This window comes from Prionailurus viverrinus, chromosome C2, assembly GCF_022837055.1.
Source record: "Prionailurus viverrinus isolate Anna chromosome C2, UM_Priviv_1.0, whole genome shotgun sequence".
Taxonomy (NCBI): Eukaryota; Metazoa; Chordata; class Mammalia; order Carnivora; family Felidae; genus Prionailurus; species Prionailurus viverrinus.
The window spans coordinates 97,551,692-97,572,728 of record NC_062569.1 but is presented as its reverse complement, the minus strand read 5'-3'; the positions used below and the strand labels follow the sequence as shown (position 1 = coordinate 97,572,728).

Sequence of the window (21,037 nt, the reverse complement as noted above, 5' to 3'; positions counted from 1 at the left end):
TAGATTTCATCAAGATATTAAGACAGTAGTCTCTACCTGTTGACCACACTGATCATTTGACCACTGATGTTTCAATTGTGTATTAAACATACTGCCACTAATTTTTCTAATATTCTTTGAAATAAATGCTTTGGCTTAAAAATTGTTGAAGAGGCACTGTAGAGAATGTACTTAATATAATGTGAGAAAACTGAGGCCCAGAGAGGCTAATTGGTTACCCAGGCTCACACAGAACAGAGCTGAGACTGAAATCCAGGGCTCCCACTTCTCCAGCCATAACCCTGTCCCTTATTCTACAATTTCTCTCTGGTACTTTTGTGAAGGCAAGGCTATGTACCTATATAGCCTATATAACTCTAGGTTTATCATAGGATATTTACATGACTCACTCCCGACCGGGGACAGTTTGGCTCTGCTCTTGTGCAGAGTGAACTTCCCTTCTTTTTTTGGTCAAGCCTTCTAGTTTCTCATTCTTTAGAATTTGTAAGTATGCTGCAAGGTCATAGAGTGATTGCTTCTTGCCCAAAGAGGCCTAGATCCCTAATGGAGCCATCTTTATATAAAGAACACTTGGTTCCCCCTGCTCTATCCCTGATCCACAGGCCTTCTGGGATAATTCCAAGCAACTGTTCAGGAGCCTGGGTGGGCAGGAAGACCAACAGTCCTGCTCAAGCTAGAAAATATCACTAAACCTCTCTGTGCCTCAGTTTCATTATCTGTAAAATAAATTTAATTAACATGCTCCTTATAAATTTGTGCTATGGGTTAGATAAATTAATTATCATACTGTACTTGGAATGCTGCCAGATACATAGTAAGAGTTATTGTTATCAGATTTGTGGTAAAATCCCTTCTAGGGAGGACTTTCAGTGAAAGTTTGGTGGAAAAGAGAAAAATATATCTTAACAAGTAGGCCATGCCAGTGCAGATCCAAAGAACAACAACAAAAGTCTACTGCACCAATACGGATGAACAAAACATTAACAGGTGTTAGCACACTGCAGTGATAGGGAAGCAAAATGACTAGGCAGCGTGTTGGTCTGGAGAACTCCAGCAATATGCCTGGTTAACCAGTCAGTGACTCAGGCCTGGATAAGAGTCTACATGTCCTAAATATTTCTCTTAGGGATCAGAAACTCCCCTACTAATTGAAAAGAGTTATTAAAAGAAGGATTTGAAAACGTTGCTCCAATATTATACTCTATGAATAAAAGCTCACAAAAAATCAGATAAAAAATATGCATTTGCTTGAAACACCTTTAAAAAGCAAACCAGCTTACCAATTAAATTTTAGGAAGCACTCCCTATTGCAATAGATAAACTGGTTTGTGAAATGCTAATGATCTTAAGACTTGGAATTCCATTTATCTTTAGGAAAAGAGAACAGAGTGCTTATTCTGTACTATTATTTCCTATTTATCCTCTTCTGTTGGAATAGAACCTTCCTTTTTGAGGAGCAAAAACCCTGCACGTTTTGAGCCTGGCACTTTGAAATCCTGGTTGTGTGCTGCCATCTTGTGGTAATATAAAGACATATTCCTATGTTCTGCCTAAAGGAATTGCCTTTGTCCACCAGGTGGCAGTAGTGGGAAAAAATAAAAACTTTATCACTCAGCGCCAGCATGAAAGGTTACATTTCAAAAAGGAGTATTTCTTATTCTTACGGAAGAGAAAAAAAACATTTTTTTTGTTGTTGTTCTTAACAACTGAAAATTATTCTTCTTTTTGTAGTGCTAAGGTGATTCCAAATTCTTAAGTAAAACTACCGTGACGGGCATATTATTTCTGTAGGGATTCCCTGGACACACTCATTAGAATACATTTGAAACCTATGATTTTTATACCTTTCAGGAAAACATCTTACCACACATTGACCCTGCTTTAACAAATACACTTAACAAGTAAGCGTGACAACGCAGGTACAAAAATAAAATAAAAAGATAAATCTACTGCATCAATACAATGGACAAAATTTGGGGGGAGTTTAGTACAGAGAAAGTTCTAGAATTCTCTGGAAGCATTATTGCTACATGCTTAGACTTTAGCTCTGGCTGATGGAGTACAAGGAGACCGTGGGGGAAAAGAATTTAATACTAGAGAGAGCAAGTGTTATGACACATTTATTTATGCTCATCCGTCTTTGACTTTTAATTTTCAGATTTTTAAAAAGTTTATTTATTTATTTTGAGAGAAAGAAAGAGAGATCGGGCAGGGGAAGGGCAGAGACAGAGGGAGAGAGAGAATCCCAAGCAGTCTGTGTGCTGTCAGTGCAGAGGCCAACATAGGACTCGAACTCACGTGGGGCTTGAACTCATGAACCCTGAGTTCATGAGTCTGACACTTAACCAACTGAGCCACCCAGATGCCCCTAACTTTACACCTAGCCATGTTAGACAAGCCTGCAACATTGGAAAGAGCCGATTCAGTCTCTCTAATTGGCATAGACCATGTCTTCCTTGTTTACTACTGTAGTCTCAGCTCACTATTTCTCTAGCATGGAGTAAGTGTCCAACAGATTTGCTGAATAAATGCCCATGCATAAATGAATGGATAGATGAATGAACACATGAATGAGTGATTCAATCAATTAATACCTGAAGATCTATCCTAGCTGGGATTCTAGGTAAAGGAAGATTCTATTCTGCTTTAGGAGCCATCATGCCCTAGTGGCAAGGCAAAATTATTGCTGAGAATTCAGGCATTTGAAGAGCCAGATGGGGCCAGGAGTTACTTTCATCAGTCCCCAAATTCAGGCAGGTAGAAAAATTTTTGGAGTGTTGAACTTTATTTAAGAATATCTTCCCAACTAATGAAAATTTAAATCTTGGAAGATAAAAACCCAGGCTTCTATTTTTGTCCAAAGGCCAGAAGACTTATTCTTACCTCTTACCTTCTCATCTTCCATGATGTGGTAGGATTCATGTATTCATTCTCTCTCTCTCTCTTTTTCCCTTTTTCTCTCCCTTTCTTTCTCTCTCATTCTCTTCAGGAATTGAAGTCAGTGATATGAAGGTGAGAGAGATGTGTCATTGGAAACTCTAGAGTTTATACTTTGGAAAAATCCCTTACTGTCCTAGGTAATGTACAAGTCTGTGTTTATGAACAACTTTGGCATTTTTCCTTCTTTGAGTTCTATCTGGAAGAGAAGATGAGGGTACAACCAATCCATAAAGGGAAGAATTGATTTTCAGTGCTTTGACTCTCTGGACTCTTAACCACTTACCTCGAACCCGCTGCTTCTAAGCACTCATTCATTCCCAGCCATGTGTAGGATATACAGAGCTTTGGAGGTCTATGTTGTTTGTGCGGTTGTTCTAATTTCATGATTACTTGAACATAAATGGCTCACTTTTTAACCTGCCACAGCCATTTGAACAAGGAAACATTCTCTCCTCTGCTGTGTATGGCACAACTCTTTGTAGAAGGCCAGTCATCTGATATGCCTTAAGGTTTTGAAAATGACATATGAGTTTGAAGATGTAAAATGATTAATTGCCCTCCCCCACCCCTGGTTCCCCACCATTCTGGGCCATCTAGTAAGACTGTATGTTCAGGAGACAGGGAAGGTCCAAATTCAATGGGGATCTTGCCCTCTAGTTGCCTGGAGAAAGTGAGAGAGACATGGGGTTAAAATCCTTAAGGGATTTAATAAAAGAAATGAAGAAGATTCAATGCACTGTCTCATCTTCCTTCACTGATGCTGAACACCTGAAGCATAACATTTATAAGGTTCCTCGATGGGCACTTATGCTTTATGTGCTCTTTTACTTTTTGTCACTGTTTTGAAAAACAAAACCCTTATTATTATAGTGGCTTAAAAGGGGGATGTTTATTAATTCAATTTTCAAATACACTTTCAAGCTTAGACAGTTATTAATTTCTTTCTCGCAGCTTTCTCCACTGAGAGGCTTTAGGCAACAGCAGCATCTACTTGCAAGTATTATTATTATTTTTTTTTGACATAGAAAAAGATATGCCTGTGATTTCTGTTTAGGTTGTTGGAGTTTTTGATTATTTCCCACTTACTGTATTCATATTGTACAACCCTTCATGCCTAATACTTCTGGAGTGATGTTCTCTGAGAACCACAGCAATGATTCTGGGTGTAGTTCAGGGGGAAAGGCCAAAATAGAGAAACAGGGCTAAACCTCAACCTTAAGGCTATTCTCATTTTTTTTTTATTTGTTCATTTTTTAAGTAAGCTCTACACCCAATGTGGGGCTTGAACTCATGATCCTGAGATCAAGAGTCATATGCTGTACTGACTGAGCCAGCCAGGCATCCTGATTCCTGTTTTCCTAGTTCATAGGTGGACTATTATCCTAACTACTAAGAGAACATATCAAACTAGCTGGAAACTAGGGAGTTTTAGTATGTCATCAGTATTTGAGAAAGGAAGATGGCTTTCCTTAACTAGCTTCAGGTCATGAAAAGAATCCTACACTTTACTTTCAAATACTTGTAAGGGCTTTCCTCTTCACATTTGAACAGAAATGGACCTCACATGTTTGGTGCTATTTAGGAGTGAGTCGGAGCCCTAAATGTTTGAGCAGAATATTTGCCACCCTGGACATAGGGTAATAACTCCTTGTTAAATGAATACACAAACCCAAACCAAATGAAGGCTGATGTAATTTCTAATTGTATAATGTGAATAAAATATTTGAGAGTCATTTTTTTATTCTCATCAATTAGTGAACAATTCTCTATAACCAAACGTTCTACAGTAAAGAGGATCAGAAATTTTTTTAAAGGTTATTACATTAAAAAAGACAAATTTATAAAAGGGGAATATTACTACACCAATTTAGAGAGAGAATTGGTAAGCGCTCCCATATCTGAAAGGCGGGGGGGCTATTACTGGAAATCCTGGAGGTGACACAAAGGAAATTTCTTATAGGACGAGTCAGGGTGGACTTGGATCTGGAAGAGATGTGAGTGAGCTGGCAGCTGTGGAGACAGCCCTGGCCCCGGGCAGGAGGGCTGGTCCTGAGCCTGCCCACGCTGTGAGCAAGTCAAGAAACACACTCAGCCTCAGAAAGGACAGAAAACAGAGAATGGCCTAGGTGTTTTAACTTAAACATTTTATAGTCTACTGACAGCTCACACCTCAGATGAAACATTTGTCTGTATCATATTAATGATATTATCTCTGAGGAGAGAGATATATGTGATCTTTATTTTCTTCTCTATAGTTTCATATATTTTCAAAACCTTCCATAATGAGAATGCATAACACTTATTATCAGAATAGAAAATTATTTATAAAAACAAAGAATTGCATTAAAAGAGAAACCTCGAAATATGGGGAAAAGAAAATAATAGTTGGCTTTGGGTTGACATTATAACAAGGAGATTGAATTTTTTTTCTCTTTTTTAGTTGGCTGGCATCATAGAGCAAAACCAAACAGAAGTTAAGATAGGTAATGTCTAATTTCTATAAGGAATATAGTCTTAACAACATAAAATGACAAGGCAATAAAAAAATGCTTTATATGGGTTTATGAGGTCCTTCTGACTGTAGGCTTGATATAATTGCTCTGTAGAGTAGTATAGGTGCGCGATTTGACTTTAACTGCTATGGACCCTGCTCAATGGCAATATGGATTGTTATAGAAAGTGCAGATTGGCCAAGCATTCCCACCACAAAGAGAGGGCTTCATTAAGTCTGTTATAGCAAGTCAGCTTTCTCAAATCCTACAGGTTTCTTATATAGCCTGAGAAATTTAAATTTTAATAATCAATGAATTAAAATGTTAGAGAATGCCCAAGGGTCTAAGTTTAATAAAGGAGTTTCCCAGGGCCACTCCACCTAAAAAACATATGAGATTAAAAAAAACTCCACAAGTAAATGTATTTGAATCAGCTGTCAGTAACGTATTGGGGCCAGACATGCAGTTTCTGCCTTCTAGAAGAAACAACTGCTTCTGCCCTTGTATCTAGAATGCACCTGTTGTACCTGTGGGTACAATTCTGGCCTTTTGCCCTTGTTGGAATTTAAAGACCAGTCATCTCATTTAATAAAGAACTACCTCCCAACCCCAAATCTGCTTAGTTGTTGGTACAAAGTAGATTATATTTTCCATGTTTAAAAACATACATTTTATGTATATTTTAAAGCCTTTTGTGCCTTCATTTATTTGACTTGCTAAAAAGGATTAAAAGCACAGGTTTGCGTAGGTCTCTAGAGATTGTCGTTCTTTCTGGTTTTCTTCCTCTCTTTTCATTTCCCAGTCTTAAATTGTGAATTGCAGATCCATTTTAGAATACATTTTAGATTTAAATTCTAAGATTCAAGACTGTCTTTAATCCATGTAATGTGTGTTTTCATTTTGTGTGTTTCAAAATAAAAAAAAACATTCAAATACCATAAAACAAAGTAACTGGCCTGCAGAATTTGAATGTTGAGATAACAAATGAATTTGTGAGGTTTTGGGGACCAAAGCTCTTGGAAATAAGATAAGGGACTAAAGAACGTGGTACGCTCTGGACCTATATCCCTTGGACCTATGTCTACGGCACTAAGCAACACAGTTCAGGACTTGGTAAAGGCAGTCGTGCTTTGGACCTTTGCCAAGTGACTTTATTACTCACAGTGCCAGGATGCCTCAGTGATTCATACTCCTGCTGCATCACTGACTCCAAATATAACATCACCACCAGGTTCTGGAGCAGATCCTTGAAAATATTGATGGCCCCTTACAACCTGACCCTTCCTACAACTAAAATTGAAATTTACCATCAAACCTCCCTGTTGAGAGGCTCAAAGTTTTCCCTAGATGTTCTGCCAAATAGGCTCTCAGTATTTTTTTTTTTCCAAAAACCTCACCCAGAACAGTGCTACCTACCATACATAGAGTATACAGTATTGGTACATGTCTGTACAAATAAGCCAACAGATATTTCTTGTCTTCAAAGTATAACAGAGGCATAAATGCAAATTCCCTTGCCTTTAAACCCCACTGGTTTGTCACATGTTTTTTCTTTTTAAAACAGGCCAGATGCAAATGAGAAGGAATAAGAAACTATTAGGGAAACGTCATTTTTCAGATTTTAAGAATTAATTAGACTTAATATTGTTTAACTCTCTCCGGATTCTAAACTTTTGTATGTACTGGAATGTTTGCTCCTCTCTTTCCTCCTTTCTGCCTTTTAAACTTCACTTTCACCTGGAAGCCTTCTCTGACCAGTCCAGGCTCTCTTTTCTGTGCTCTATACAGGTATACAGGTATCCTAACCTTAGTAACCTTTCTTATGATTGCTTAACCCTCATCCACTGTCCCATCTGGTCTGTAAGCTCTGTTAGTGCAGAGGCTGTGTCCTGCTTATTTTCCACAGTCATTTTCAAGACCAAGCTCAGAGTTTGCCCTAGTCCTAGGATAGGTTTTTTTGTTTTGTTTTGTGTGAATGAATGGTGTGGTCCACATATTGTCCATTGTCAGATAAACTGGGCCAGAAATTACTTGCACTGGCCATCAAGAATGAAGTCTCTTTCTTGTGTTCCTAATGGTAAGAAATCTCAAGAAAAAGAAAACACGAACTCTAAAAGAAACCGTAAAAAGCACAAGAAAGTGGAGAGTACATCCAAGTGGAGAACAACAAATCACACTATTAATTGAATGACTTAGGATGGGAGGGTTGATACTCTAAGGGAAGACCAACCTCCAATGAGTGAGTTTTTTTTTTTTTTTTTTTTTTTTAGCACTGCAACACTGAGCACCTTTCAACGATGAACTTACCTGTGTTCTGGAGCTCCGGCGAGGAAAACAGAACCCATCTCCCAAGTTACTTTCTAACTTGCAGTTCAACAAAGAGAACTGCAAGCTACTGCTTGATTTTTTCTTTCTTTCTCTCTTTTTCTTTCTTTTGTTCTCTTTATTTTTATAGTTGTTTCTGTGCTCCAAACATCCCTTGCTTCCAAGTCATAGAAACTCCACACACATAATCAAGAAAAACACTTTAGAATGGCCAAGCAACTTTCCGACAGAGAACATGGCTGGGAAGGCCTGGTGCTGTGTGGCCGAAAGAGGACTGAATGGTACACAGGATGGACAATTAACCAGAACACAGCTGTTTCATTTTTTTTAAACCACAGGATGCTACTCTTGCCCCAAACAATGTCTCTCAGGCAGTTAAAAAAGTCCCACTGGAACTGCAAAGTTTGGAAGGTGAGTGGTTAATTTAGAACCATTGTTACAAGTGTAGGGCAGAGAAAATAGAATGGACTGACAGCTGTGATATATAGTAAAGATACTCTGTTAGTGGTAATGCCTAGGTGTTAAAACATACATATGTGTTACAGAGATGTGGGAAGCATTTTCTTTTACAATCAGCATGGTAATAAGCAAAACAGTGCCATAAACTATGGTGGTGCTGGGCTCCCCAGGGTCCAATTAGGAAGCATGATAAATGACTTGTAAAGTCTCTCCCCCCCACTGATTTGTGGTGGATATAAGCTGACAATTCTCGGTGGAGTCCTAGTGAGTGGTCTGCCTACTCCCATCATACATCTGGGTACATAGGAACACCTTAAATTGGAATTCCAAACTCATTATGTCATGCTGTGTTCTTACTTGGCAGGTGTGTTTCCTCACAGCAGTATACAAGGGGAGATATAAGGTGGGACCACTTAAGCTGATTTTTTCCCCCTGACTGAGGTGCTTGTTTAATTTAATACCTAAAAATGACTTGTGATGATGAAAGACCACTGTGAGGACAGAGTGACTATATACAGGAAGTTGTTACTAAGGTTAATTTGTATCTTGCCTCTTCAGAAGTAGATGTGTCCTCCAGATAGAGGAGATGATGGCTTTGCTTGCATGGCTGCTAACCAGTGTTTACAAGTGAATGCTAATACTATCAAAACATTTTCTTTGGTTTTATTTGAAGGATGTCAAAGAAAAAGTATATATGTAAAGTGAGGTGACTATGGTATAAAATATAGAGAGAAAGAAAACCACGAAATACAGACAGCAGAAATACAAATTTCAGGTAAAGAAGAATGAAAGAGCCAAGGACCAGACAAAAATTCACGTTTATACTTTGGGGGGCTATCATAGGACACTTGTCAGGAGCTGAGACTCTATTGATGATTGAACTCCAGAAGGAGTATGTATTCTTTCTTTTTTGACTCTAAGCGGTGCCACTTCTTCCTTCAAGGACTCTTGCTCCATATAATGTCTCTGAACCTAGAGCAGAGCTCCCAGGGCAAGAACCTTCTTCCTGACTACACCCAGCAATGCTCCTCACAACACAACGCTACCCTCCTGCTAAATGGCATGCTGATGCAGGCGCCAGGGCATGCTCTGTTGGGGATGCACTCTAAAGACCAGGGAGACCTGCATCAGCATTTTCTGTCCATTCCAGATCCTGGTCTTCTCACCCTTTGGGGCATCATGCCAACATTTTCCGCTGCAAATCTCACTGAGCTCTTCTCAGGGAGCTTTATTCCTTTTAATTAAAAAGACAAGACTGTCAATTACTTAAACTTAATCCCCAAATGTAATTGTTACTTTGAAAGATTTTTTTTCCCCATAAAGCTCATAGAAGAGAAATATTTCCATCAAATTAAAATTTAGTGGGAGCTGGGATTTTCAAAAAAAAATTTTCATCTTCAAATCCCTGCTGGCTCTAGAAATCTACATAGCACAGCAAAGCCTAAGTACAGGAAGATCACCAGGCAAGGCTGACTGGTGTAGGCAGAAACAGACTAGGGAAGTAGGAAAAAGCATTAGAAAAGAGTCCCAGCACTAAAATTTCTCCTACCTTTAAACTGACGCCGTAGGATTTTTAGCCATTTAGCTTGAAGCTAAATGTAAATTCTGAGACAGGTAACACTTCCAAGCCACCGTTGGACATTTAAATAATAGTGTGAATAAATTTCAGGTTTATTCTCGCTGGCAAATTTTAACAGGGAGAGAACCAGTATTGTTTAGGGAACAGAACAGAAGCAAGAACGCAGAGCTGAGAAGAATAAGGCACCGAAATGGATTCAACAAAGAGAAGCGCCTGGTACAGCTGGGTCTGAATCACTGGGTTGGCAAGAGAAGTACTGATTCTAGGTGAGGTTTCAACACAGCTATCCCACTTGGTTCCCAGCCACTGAAGAAAATCAGCCTGTTGCTTCCAGTAAGGGAATCAGACATGGTCATCAGGTATTAGTGTCAGTTCTTAATTATCTTTGTGTGTATTAGTCAGGACCCATGATTTTGCTGTAAACTTGTGTTACCCCTTACCAAGTACTATCAGTAACAGCAAGGCCTTTTCCCCACCAGCTAATGGGAAAGGAGAGATGTATGAGATGTATTTAAAAATTAAAACCCTCCTTGGGACATGCTTGACATTTTTGACCAGAAAAAAGGATAGGTTCTTTAGAGTGATGACTTTGGATCAGTCTGACAGGTGGTAACATGCATGATGGGCGCTCACTGAAAGTTTAAAAGTGTGTGTGTGTGTGTGTGTGTGCGTGCGTGTGCACGCATGTGTGTCAGACAATAGAGAACCGTGCAGTGTGAAGCTTCTCTAAGTGTACTATGATATTGGTGAAAAATAATAATGTTTGTTATTTGGCCGTGTGTTACTTCCATATTTAAACTTGTCAGCAGTGGGCACTTCAGAAATCTCTAGAATTTGTAATACGTCAAACTGTAATGAAGCCACAATGAACTTGTAGCTAGCTAATATCCAGGCAATCTGATACAAGTATGTCTTTAAATATCAGTACTTCTAGAAATTATAAGAAGTATGTGCATCTGAGTATGATTATTTTAAATTCAATATGCTTTCTTTCTGGGAACTTGAAGCTCTCCTTTATTTATTATTTAAAAAACCACTCTGAGCTTGTAGGCATGAAAGATATAATTTCTTTCCCATTTCACAGTTGGAAAAACTGAATTAAAGAGAACAATGCTAGTAATTATCCATGATTAATAGAGGTGTGTATGTAAATCAGCCTGAATAAGTGTGTGAAATTAGATGTGCTGATGCCAGATAGCTCTGCTCATGTTTTTTAAAGATGAATGCTTTCATATAAATCTCTGTGTGAGTTGGGCATACATCTCTGTGTTGAGTATATCTGGAAATAGACTTTGTAAAAGTGTATGGATATTAAGGTAACAGTATTATGTATTATAACCATTATGATACATAAAATAAACTAGATGAGTGTTTAAAATTTATTAGACAGATACATACCTAATGAACACAAATGCATACATAATGGTTATTTATAATGTACTATAGATTTATATATGTGCCTGGATGCTGTGAGGCATAGCCTGGAATTTGGGTGTAGTTTGATGGTTAAAAATTCCGGGAGATGGTGCATGTTAGTTTCTTAGGATTGTGGGGATTAATTGCGTTAATACATGCCACAGCCCTCAGAACTCTATCGGTTCATGAGAAGCCCACTTTCTATGTTAGTTGTTGTTATTATTATTATTACTAGAGATGAAACTGCTATTATAATGAAGAGCTAAAAAGAGACATTTCTCATTGATACCTGGGATAATATCCCACAGAAGATACATAAAGCTATAGGGATTGTCCAGTTATCTTTATAGCATGGTGTGGTTTTAGGATTTTTCTCCCAGTTTTCCTTCCATCCCAGTGGCATCTGATCTTGAGAACCCATTTCTGGGAGTGCCAGGTGAGGGCAGGTATATCGCCTCCTCCTACTGGAGATGGAATCTGGCTGTTCTGATGCCAGGCCTGCCCAGAACAACACCAGTTGCCCTTCGGGAGAAAACATGCCAGGTGGACTTCAGATTTCTGCAAGCCTGGTTTGTTTGTGGGTTGGATTTTAATTTTTTTTTAAACTTTAATTTTGGGGGGGTTTGTTTTGTTTTCTGAGAAAGCTTTAGACAGCTGTATTAATCATGCAAACCCAGCCATGTGCAATGTGTTTTATCAATGGAAAAACAGGAACTGAATGGCAAGCAGCTGTGAACAAACCCAGTGCAAAGCCTGAACCTGGAAGATAATCTTGACATTTCCCAAACCCACTAGCCACACGGGGTTAGTGAATGGAAAGGCTGTTCACTTGGGATAAATAATCAGATGGGAGGCAAGCAAGTGAGACACATTCCAGGGTTATTAATTTTTTTTTTAAAGTACCAGTGATGGAAGGAGGGGCTGATTGAGCCCAGAGAGTCCCACACTCAAGGGGATTCCTCACTTGAGGGTGATAAAAGTAAAACAATGGTAGTTTGTCCTTGTCCTTTTTCTTCTTGTACTTCATTTTAACTTTCGGAAGCTGGTTTTGTCACTTTATTTTGAAACTGCAGCCCTTCTAAGTGTGAGGGCATCTCTAGGTGAGCTTCCATCTTGAGAGGTTATGCACCAGAAAGCTTATGGGGAGGAGACGAGCAGTATTATCATTTCCCAGTGTTCAGAATCCTCAGGAAATGATCTGAGCCTAACAAAGTGAGAAAAGTTCCCTCAGACATTTAGAGCCGACTCTTCCCTCATTTTACAATTCGGTGGATTTTCTGCAGTGATATAGTCAGGGGTAGTTATGCAAATATATGCAATTCAGGACTCATTTCAGAATAAATAAACCTAAATTAAAATTAATGGGAAAAAACACCTATCAGAAACAGATCAAGGATGGAACACTTATTTATTTATATATATCTTTTAAATTAAGAAGCAGGGAAGCACACTGATTTTTTTGTTCTGTTTTGTTTGTGGCAGAATAGGAAAGGACATTTGAAAATTCCTGATTGGCCACAGACAATACAAATTATCCTTCGGTGTAATTCCAGTATTATTATTATCACTGCAGAAAATCAAGCAATATGATGAAGGAAACCCAAGAGAAATACATTTGATTTATTGAGCCTTGTTTTTGTTTAATCACAGCTTGAAGGGGTTTAGGACTGCATTCCTGCTGCGACTCTGATGTTTATCCCCCGTCAGCTTGATGAGCCATGTAGAGTGGGGGTGGGGGAGACCCTCCAATGAAAGACATTAACAACGAAGCAGCTAAAATTAAACATGTATTTCTGTTATCGGAAAATAGGAGAGAAAGTTCTCTTTTTTTTGTGATGGGCGGACAAAAAAGGACCTTTGGAACTTTCTCATATTTTCAAAACCCCTGAAGGAAACTGATTGGTTTCATATCCTTCTGGCCATTTGTATCAACCAACTGCTAATAGATACATTAACACTTTAGGGCTGAAATGTAGGATTGTACCCAGATGATGACAATATACAGTATTTAATTAAACAAAGGTATTTTGTGTTATAGATATGACCAACCTGAGGTAGGCAGGCTTTTCATAGATATTTTGGTACTTAAGTGGCACTATAAAAAAGAGTTAAGGATCCTATACATTAATATTTTTTTCCCATGGGATACTGCTTTTCACATGGGTTGCCATCTTGCCTGGGCAGAAGAGGAGAAAAGGGGCTGATTTCTACAAGTTAAAGCCCTTGCAAGAGACAGGGAACTTAAAGGGCATTATCTTTCCATACCCACCTCACACATCAGCAATCCCAAGTCTCGATGAACAGCTTTTCAATTTCTACCAGCAGAAGCCCAAAGTATTAGTAGTAAAATAAACTATATTCTCTAGAACTATTGGATCTAAAGAAGGTATCTATTGTCTATCTACAACGTAAAATCAAACTAGGGTCATTCTCCAATCAACAATTCAGTTTGTGGGAAAATATCAAGTTCAACTTGCTTCATTCCTGGCCCAAACTGTTTTTCAATATCCAACAGCTGTCTTTTGTGAATCGTGTCTGACTTTCATTTTGTTCCATGTTATATACATCATAAAGCATGATCAGATAAAATATTTGAGTCTGTGGCTGCAGAACCGCTCCCAGAGAGGATACCTAGAGGCTTAGTGACAGTTTACAAAGCTCGTCTTGGATGTAGCATGACCTCTTTGAAGATATCATCCATTGGGACAAATGTGTATGTATGTGTCTGTCACATCAAGATATTTGCAAGATGTCAACATGATAAAATGGCGTCAATCTCTGCAGCAACACTCGAAGATAAATGTCTTAAAATAATTGTGTCATGTCAGGAATTCAAAATGGGATATTTTCCATGAACACTAAGTTTCATGTCAAGTCTAAAAAACAGGCACATTTTAAGTCTTATTTTTAGTAGTTGGGATAAGAAACAGATTTCATTAATGTTTTAAGGAAGGATTTTATTCAACAGAGTTCTTCTATAAATAGTTTGGACCCTTCTTAAAATTTAAGAGCAACTTTTTTATTAAGCTGTCTAGTTGATCCTTGAAACCCTGCAATTCTCATTGCAAATATAATTAAAATAAGTTTGCATATATGTGAATACATACATATGCAAAACATAACATTATTGACACTCTGAATATCCTCACCCAATTTTGGCCTAATTTTTAGTTTGGATGAGTGTTAATGAAACATGATCTGTCTTCAAACTTATAAAACAGCAGCTTTCTACCTTTAATTCTGAGCACATTTCTTTTATAGTGTATACAATAATCTTGTTTAATTGGATTTATTTTTTCCACACGAGGCCCCGCATGGCCTACTTTCCATTTTTTCTCAGGTCTTTGAGTGTTATTTGCAAATCACTTTTCTGGAATTTAATTTCAATGGTAGGTTGGTTTCATTTCAGATTTTTTTGTATTGTTTTAATTTTATTTGCCAATTTGCCTTTAAATAGCCTTAAGCTAGGAGGCTGGGGCTGCAACTTGCATCTAAATGTGATGTAGGAGGCAAAATTTAATTTGGGTGTGGAGAAAGTTTTATGAAAAGGAATACAGAATGACTACCTTATTTTTTCATTTGTGCTTTTTAAAATAGCTATGTTTAAAAGGAAAAGCCCCCACACTGGCCACAATTTTAAGAAAAGTTAATGTCCTTGTAATCTGGTTGAGTTCAAACTTTGGCAGTAGTAGATAAATTCATTTTTTAAGTAATACCAATGACTTGAGATTCGGATTGTATAAGCCTCCAAATGTGTGGGTGGTCAGTTAGAAGATTCATATTTTTATGAGCTACAGAACTTAACTGGCTGTGTTCCAAATATGTGAGTTCATAGTTACCTGTAACACATATTAATTGAAGAGAGAATTGCTTTCTGAGCTTAGCATCTCCCCAGCTACTCACCTACTTAAGTCAGATAAAGAATCTGTTACATGTCTATCAACTGGTGTGGGGACAATTGATCAACTTTCTTTTGAAGGTTTAAAGAAAAAAAAAAGGTTTCTATTGTATGTGAATGTTGTGAATATGTATCCCCCTTTGTGTGTTTTGCACATTATGGATGATGGAGAATGACCCAGCAACAGAACTACAGTCATAAAAATCATACTGACCTTGAATGGGATGGGGGATTGTGGGTGAAACACGCTCTAAAGGGGAAAAAATAGTAAGCATCATGGAGAGTTTATATAGATCTATCTGTATATTTATATCTTACTCATGCTTAGCTACTCAGATAATTATAGAGCAGATAAATTTCCATGCCTATAGGATAGTATCTCCTATAAAGCATTTGTCTGTTCTTCCTGCCAACACTAAATTATCAGAAAGTTATTGGTAAAATTTTAAATCCAAAGCTTTAAAAAAATTAGAGTAGGAAACGACATCTTATTGTGGTAACCCTACAAACAGGATCCTACCCTACACTGAAAAAAACCTCACTACCAAAATTACAATTTTTCTGGAGGGCTGGGTTGAAGGTATTTAAATTAGCAGTGATCACAGTCAGTCATGCATCTTCGCGTCCTGGTTCTGGTCTCTTTAACTCAGGACAGATGGACGCATGATAGCTAAGGACTCCTTTCCTCTCCCAAAGCCCTACAGCTCATATCAGCTTTAGCCAAGTATGTGGAAAATTTATTTGGGAAATACTAATTCAACTTTTCCCTCAGGTTTCTATTTCCACACTTCTAATACCAGTGCGAGAGTAATGCCAAGGAAATAAGTAAATTGGCATGGTATTATTTCATTCTGTCTTTTCTTTAATACCACTCTCTTGTAATAATACAATCTCACCTGAAATTTGATTAACCAATCAAATTTACTTGATGATACATCCCATGGAGTAAGAAAAGTGTTCTTTTGGACACATAGGTTTGAGCTTATGTGTCCCTCACAGTCCCATCCCCAAGCTGCTGATCATAAGTTGAATGTGCTCACAGAGCTCAGGCTTTAGGCATCCTGTATTTATCTTATCAAAACCCCAGGTTTAACTCTAAATCCTCCTCTGAGGCTCTTTCAGAAAGGTAGAATGGTGTATTAGGACTAGGATGCATTACTACTGCCCCTAAACCCTATAATGCAACATAATTAGCACACACTTTACATTCCTCCCAGCCATTTGGTTAAATAAAGACTAATGATAAATTGAAGTAAACAAAAACCAAAACCATAAAGAGAAAAGCATATGTGCATATTCAAATTTGACCTGCCTGCCATCTTGTACCACATGTCTAGAAAGAGTAGATTTTGCCTGGAATTTGGACACTCAATACATCTGGATGCCAAGGAAACCCTGACTCCTTGTAGTGAGCCTTTCTCTAGCTTGCCTGAAAGTTGTAACTTAAATGCCAAAGTTTGCTAAGTGCATTAAGATAGAACAGGTCAACTGTGTCTTAGTTACACAAGTGTCAAGTAGAAAAATGGTTTAAACCTCCACTGGTTATTTGGTATTAAGTTTTCAGCTTTGAAATTAAATAGCTAAACTGCTTTCAGCATTTATGTAGCAGTTGGAGACTACTGTCCCATACTATACTCTACCCACTGTACTTTATTTTTTATTATCACTATTATTATTCAGACTGTTTAAATGACTCAGCTTAATATTTTCTCATCACACTGTTCACAGCTGGGTAAATGCACTCTGCCCTCCTTTCCACAAGACCATTTGTATTGCTAAAATCATCTCACCCACCCTCCTTGGTTCCCAGCTTGTTATTATCATCTTAGCTCCACCCTGTTATCATCATCTTATCCCTATCACGCCCCATTAGTTACTCTCATTCTCGAATTCCACCCTACTGACTTATTCTTTAGACGCTTCCCAGTCCCAGCTTTTTATCCTTATTCCTCCCCCATCACTCTGCTGCATTTTATAATTTTGCCATGGTTTGTAGGCTCTTGTTCGAGTGTAAAGTGAAGCGACATCACTTAAAATGAAGAAGAAATTCTTTGACTTTTGATAATCAGAAGTAGGGGAGGACAGAAACTTTGGTGCTATGTGCTTTGTCTTTTGGTTGCTAATATTTGGGGGAGGTCAGCATCGCTAAGCAGCTATTTTGGAAGGTTTGAGGAACAGAGCCCTAAGGCTGACCCCAGAACTAGAGGCTGTGGCTCTTAGTAAGTCCCTTGACTCTGATCTTTGGTTTCTTATCTGCCAAATGTACGTGTGTGTGCATATGTGTGTGTATGTACGTGTGTGTTATTGGTTGATTCTGTTGGGACACCAATGAGAAACTGTTAAGTGGGGGCATTACACTTCACAAGGAAAACCTCTGATATAAAAGCACTTAAATGGCAAAGGCTAGAGCTGATTGTAAGGTGTATATAGAGAGGTAATTTGTTAACACAGATATGATTTTCTTTTCTTTTCCAATGGGTATTGCAGATGTTCGGTAAACTTTCTGGAAGTCAGCATATTCCATGCCTATTCTTGAAACTAAATCTAGTCCCAGTGCCCATCTATTTCCTATAGTAGCCACAGAGAGCCCTTTTAAAGTTTGCAGCCGGTGTTTCAAACTACATGAGGGTAGTGCTCAAATGGCTGCTCACACTGTTTTATTATGTGGCATCTAGAAGTAGCTGGTTAAGAGGCTTTGCCAAGGCTTAACTAACTTCATCAAGTGGTATATATTTAAACTCCAGGCCCCCAAGATAACAACTTAAAATGGTTTCTAAACAAGCGGGGGAGGCGCTCATTTTAAGGGCTCTCTCCAGTGCTAGGTTGCTTAGGTAATACTTGAGATTTAATCAAGTATAGGTTTACAAGTTAATTATCTTTTAAAATAAAAAGAGAATTTGAAAACCTCCTACACACTGATGTGGTATGGCTCAATGTAGATTTCTTTGCATTTTTAATTTTTTTTGTACTTAATAGCTTCAATACTTTACCAATCGATACATTTCTCTAAAATAGAAGGTAATTGATCAGTAGGAGTATTCTTTAACATGTGGGAATATTCCTAGGGTCAAAAGCTGACCATGAGGCTGGAATATGAGTTAGGAATCTCACTGTGCCAAAGAGTAACCAATGATCTAACTACTCCAGTGGACCCATTCCATGGGGGTCAATGGAAATGGAAATGAGAGGTGGCAGAAACAGTGAGGTGGGAAGGGATATGACAATATCTAGTCATGGAGAGACCTCATTAAGTGAAAAAAGGAGAAAGAAATTAGATGGCTCCTCACTTCCAGACTACAAAAGATACATCTCCTAACATTTTCTCCACATACACCAATCTAGGTAACACATTGATCTAGAGCCTGGATTTGAGAGTTAAATGAGATTATGTATGTTAAGGGTTTAGCACATGTTCAGAGTACCTTGTAAACATTCACTTCATCAGAAGTGATGACATTAAAATCACCACCCCATCTTCCCTCCCCATCCATTGCTTTAAAAGTAACTCAACGTAGGGGCGCCTGGGTGGCGCAGTCGGTTAAGCGTCCGACTTCAGCCAGGTCACGATCTCGCGGTCCGGGAGTTCGAGCCCCGCGTCAGGCTCTGGGCTGATGGCTCAGAGCCTGGAGCCTGTTTCCGATTCTGTGTCTCCCTCTCTCTCTCTGCCCCTCCCCCGTTCATGCTCTGTCTCTCTCTGTCCCAAATATAAATAAACGTTGAAAAAAAAAAAATTAAAAAAAAAAAAAAAGTAACTCAACGTAAACATGAAACAAGATAGGTTTCCCTTGTGGGTGTATTGTAGTCATCGGTGTGGAAACACAGAATCTGCTATGTTACATATGCTGACAATGGACCTTCTCTTGGCATCAATAGAAGCCAAAGTCTTCCTCTAGGCGCTGCATGTTCCCATAGCTGACGAGGACTAAGGGGCTGAATCTTTGCCTGTACACACTGTCCCATGGGATGAATGTGTTCAGAAAAAAATATACAATGTAACGCTTTGCCCAGGATGAAGAAAAACATCTAAGCTTGGATATAATATAGACTGAGGTGGTACAGATCCTTGACAAACAATGCTAGAACGTGTGGAGAACAGAACAAATGAGAAAAGAATGCTTCCACTAGCTTAGGAAAAAATTACTAGGAATACAATGTATTCTTGCACTTTCCTTCAATTATTTTGACCCCCTTGGAGATCAATATTTGAATAGAGTGGAGAAGTATATGTACGCATGTGGTGGAGGACAAGATGGATCAGTGACCGCAAATTGACACTGCACAAAGAGTCAGCACGTGTCACTGTGGTGGACACTGAAAATGTGCTGACGCACCAATGAAGACAGATCATCGAGAACTCTTCAGGGGCTCCGGCTCTACGTGCTGCCTCTTTCTGGCGGGCAGTAGCTCACCACCTGCCTGGTCTGCTCTGGACTGGCTGGTCAGCACAGCACCCCGCTGCCCACACAGTGCTCTCTGTCAGGGTTGCGGCAGCCGCCCCTCCTCCCCTCCCAAGCCTTGCTCCCCTCCTCCCCTCCCAGGCCTCGCCCCCCTCCTGACCCCGTTCTGTGCAAAAGTGCCTCTGCCAGCGGCATCTTCCTTCTACTCATTAAACCCATCTACTTTGAGTCTAAGTAATGAGCAATCTGTTCACATAGGTACTTTCTTTTTTTTTCCCCTTTCCCCACCTCCTCCCTCTCTCTTGCCTGTGTGAAATAGGCTGCGGTACAGCTGTATTCCCAAGGAATGAAGGATGTAGCAATGCGCCTCCCAAAGCTAAATGGTCATGGAGGGGTGGCCGAGGCAGAAGTGCCCTTCCCATATGCAAGAAGCACAGCTTCCCCTTTAGGGGCACCTGGGTGGCTCAGCCGGTTAAGCATTCGACGACTTCCGCTCAGATCATGACCTCCTGGCTCATGGCTCCTGAGTTGGAGCCCCCCACGGGGCTCTGTGTCTGTGCTGACAGCGCTGAGCCTGGAGCCTGCTTCGAATTCCGTGTCTCCCTCTCTCTCTTCCTCTCCCCTGCTTGAGCTTTCTCTCTCTCTCTCTCTCTCTCTCTCTCCCAAAAATAAAATGAACATTAAAACAAACCCCAAATGTCCATCCACATTTAGGCCTTGGGTCTAAGAAAGCAGGCAGTAGGTTCACTAATTTTTAGCGTTATGCCTCCTAACTTCCCCATTAGGTGGGAGATCAGCTCTGAACTCCACGCTGATGCACATGCTGCTAAACCCAGAGCTAGTGCCTGGGGGGGGGGGCGCGGGGAAGTAGAGCCCCGTTAATCACTGTGCTGTGCACTTCTCAAACGTGTAATTGAAAGTGGCTTCTGTGAAGTCATCGGGACAATATGATTACGATACACATGCATAATTAGGCGATTCCAACTTACAAACAGAAATTCTCTAAGATTCTTGTCTTGGCATTTCTTAATTTTACTGGGTTGAGTCCTTTAAATGGACTTTGATGCATAGGGCAAGGGTATGAAAGGCCTTGAGGTTACCACGGGCACCAGCAGACAAGCAGTATCTCCATTATCTCTGACCTAGTCCATGCCTCCTGGAGTATTCCACCCTTCCATCCTCTTTACCCTCCTCTCTCTCAGTCAGTAGGTGTCATTTTATTTATCATTTGAAATATATCATTAGCACATTTCTTCCTCTGGATGGGATACAAGGAGAAGATGCTGTAATGCAAATTATAGTTGCTTACTTTCTCTAACTAATCCAGTTGTCCCACTTTCTCTTTTCGAACCCCTATAAAACTTATTAAGTGTATGTTGTTCTACTTAACCAGGTTACCTTAGATATGTCAGAATCCCAAATTCAGGGTTGAGGCTGTTTGCACCACCACCCCCACTTACGGAATCCCTGATGTCAAGAGTGAAACAGGTAACTACATTTCTTAATAATTATCTTCTCAAGTGTTTTGAGA

General features: G+C 39.2%; 1 protein-coding gene across 2 annotated transcripts in view; it reads right to left on the bottom strand.

Annotated features, from left to right (window-relative positions):
• The window catches only part of LSAMP (limbic system associated membrane protein), a 665,273-nt gene that overhangs the window by 11,515 nt on the left and 632,721 nt on the right, over positions 1-21,037 (bottom strand). Inside the window, exon 7 of one of the 2 annotated variants that reach the window (XM_047876541.1) lies at positions 15,324-15,359. The exons of the other annotated variant lie outside the window; for it this stretch is intronic. Within the exon in view, the coding sequence (XP_047732497.1) occupies positions 15,324-15,359 (36 nt within the window). The remainder of the gene's footprint in view (positions 1-15,323; positions 15,360-21,037) is intronic. 2 annotated transcript variants of the gene reach the window in all.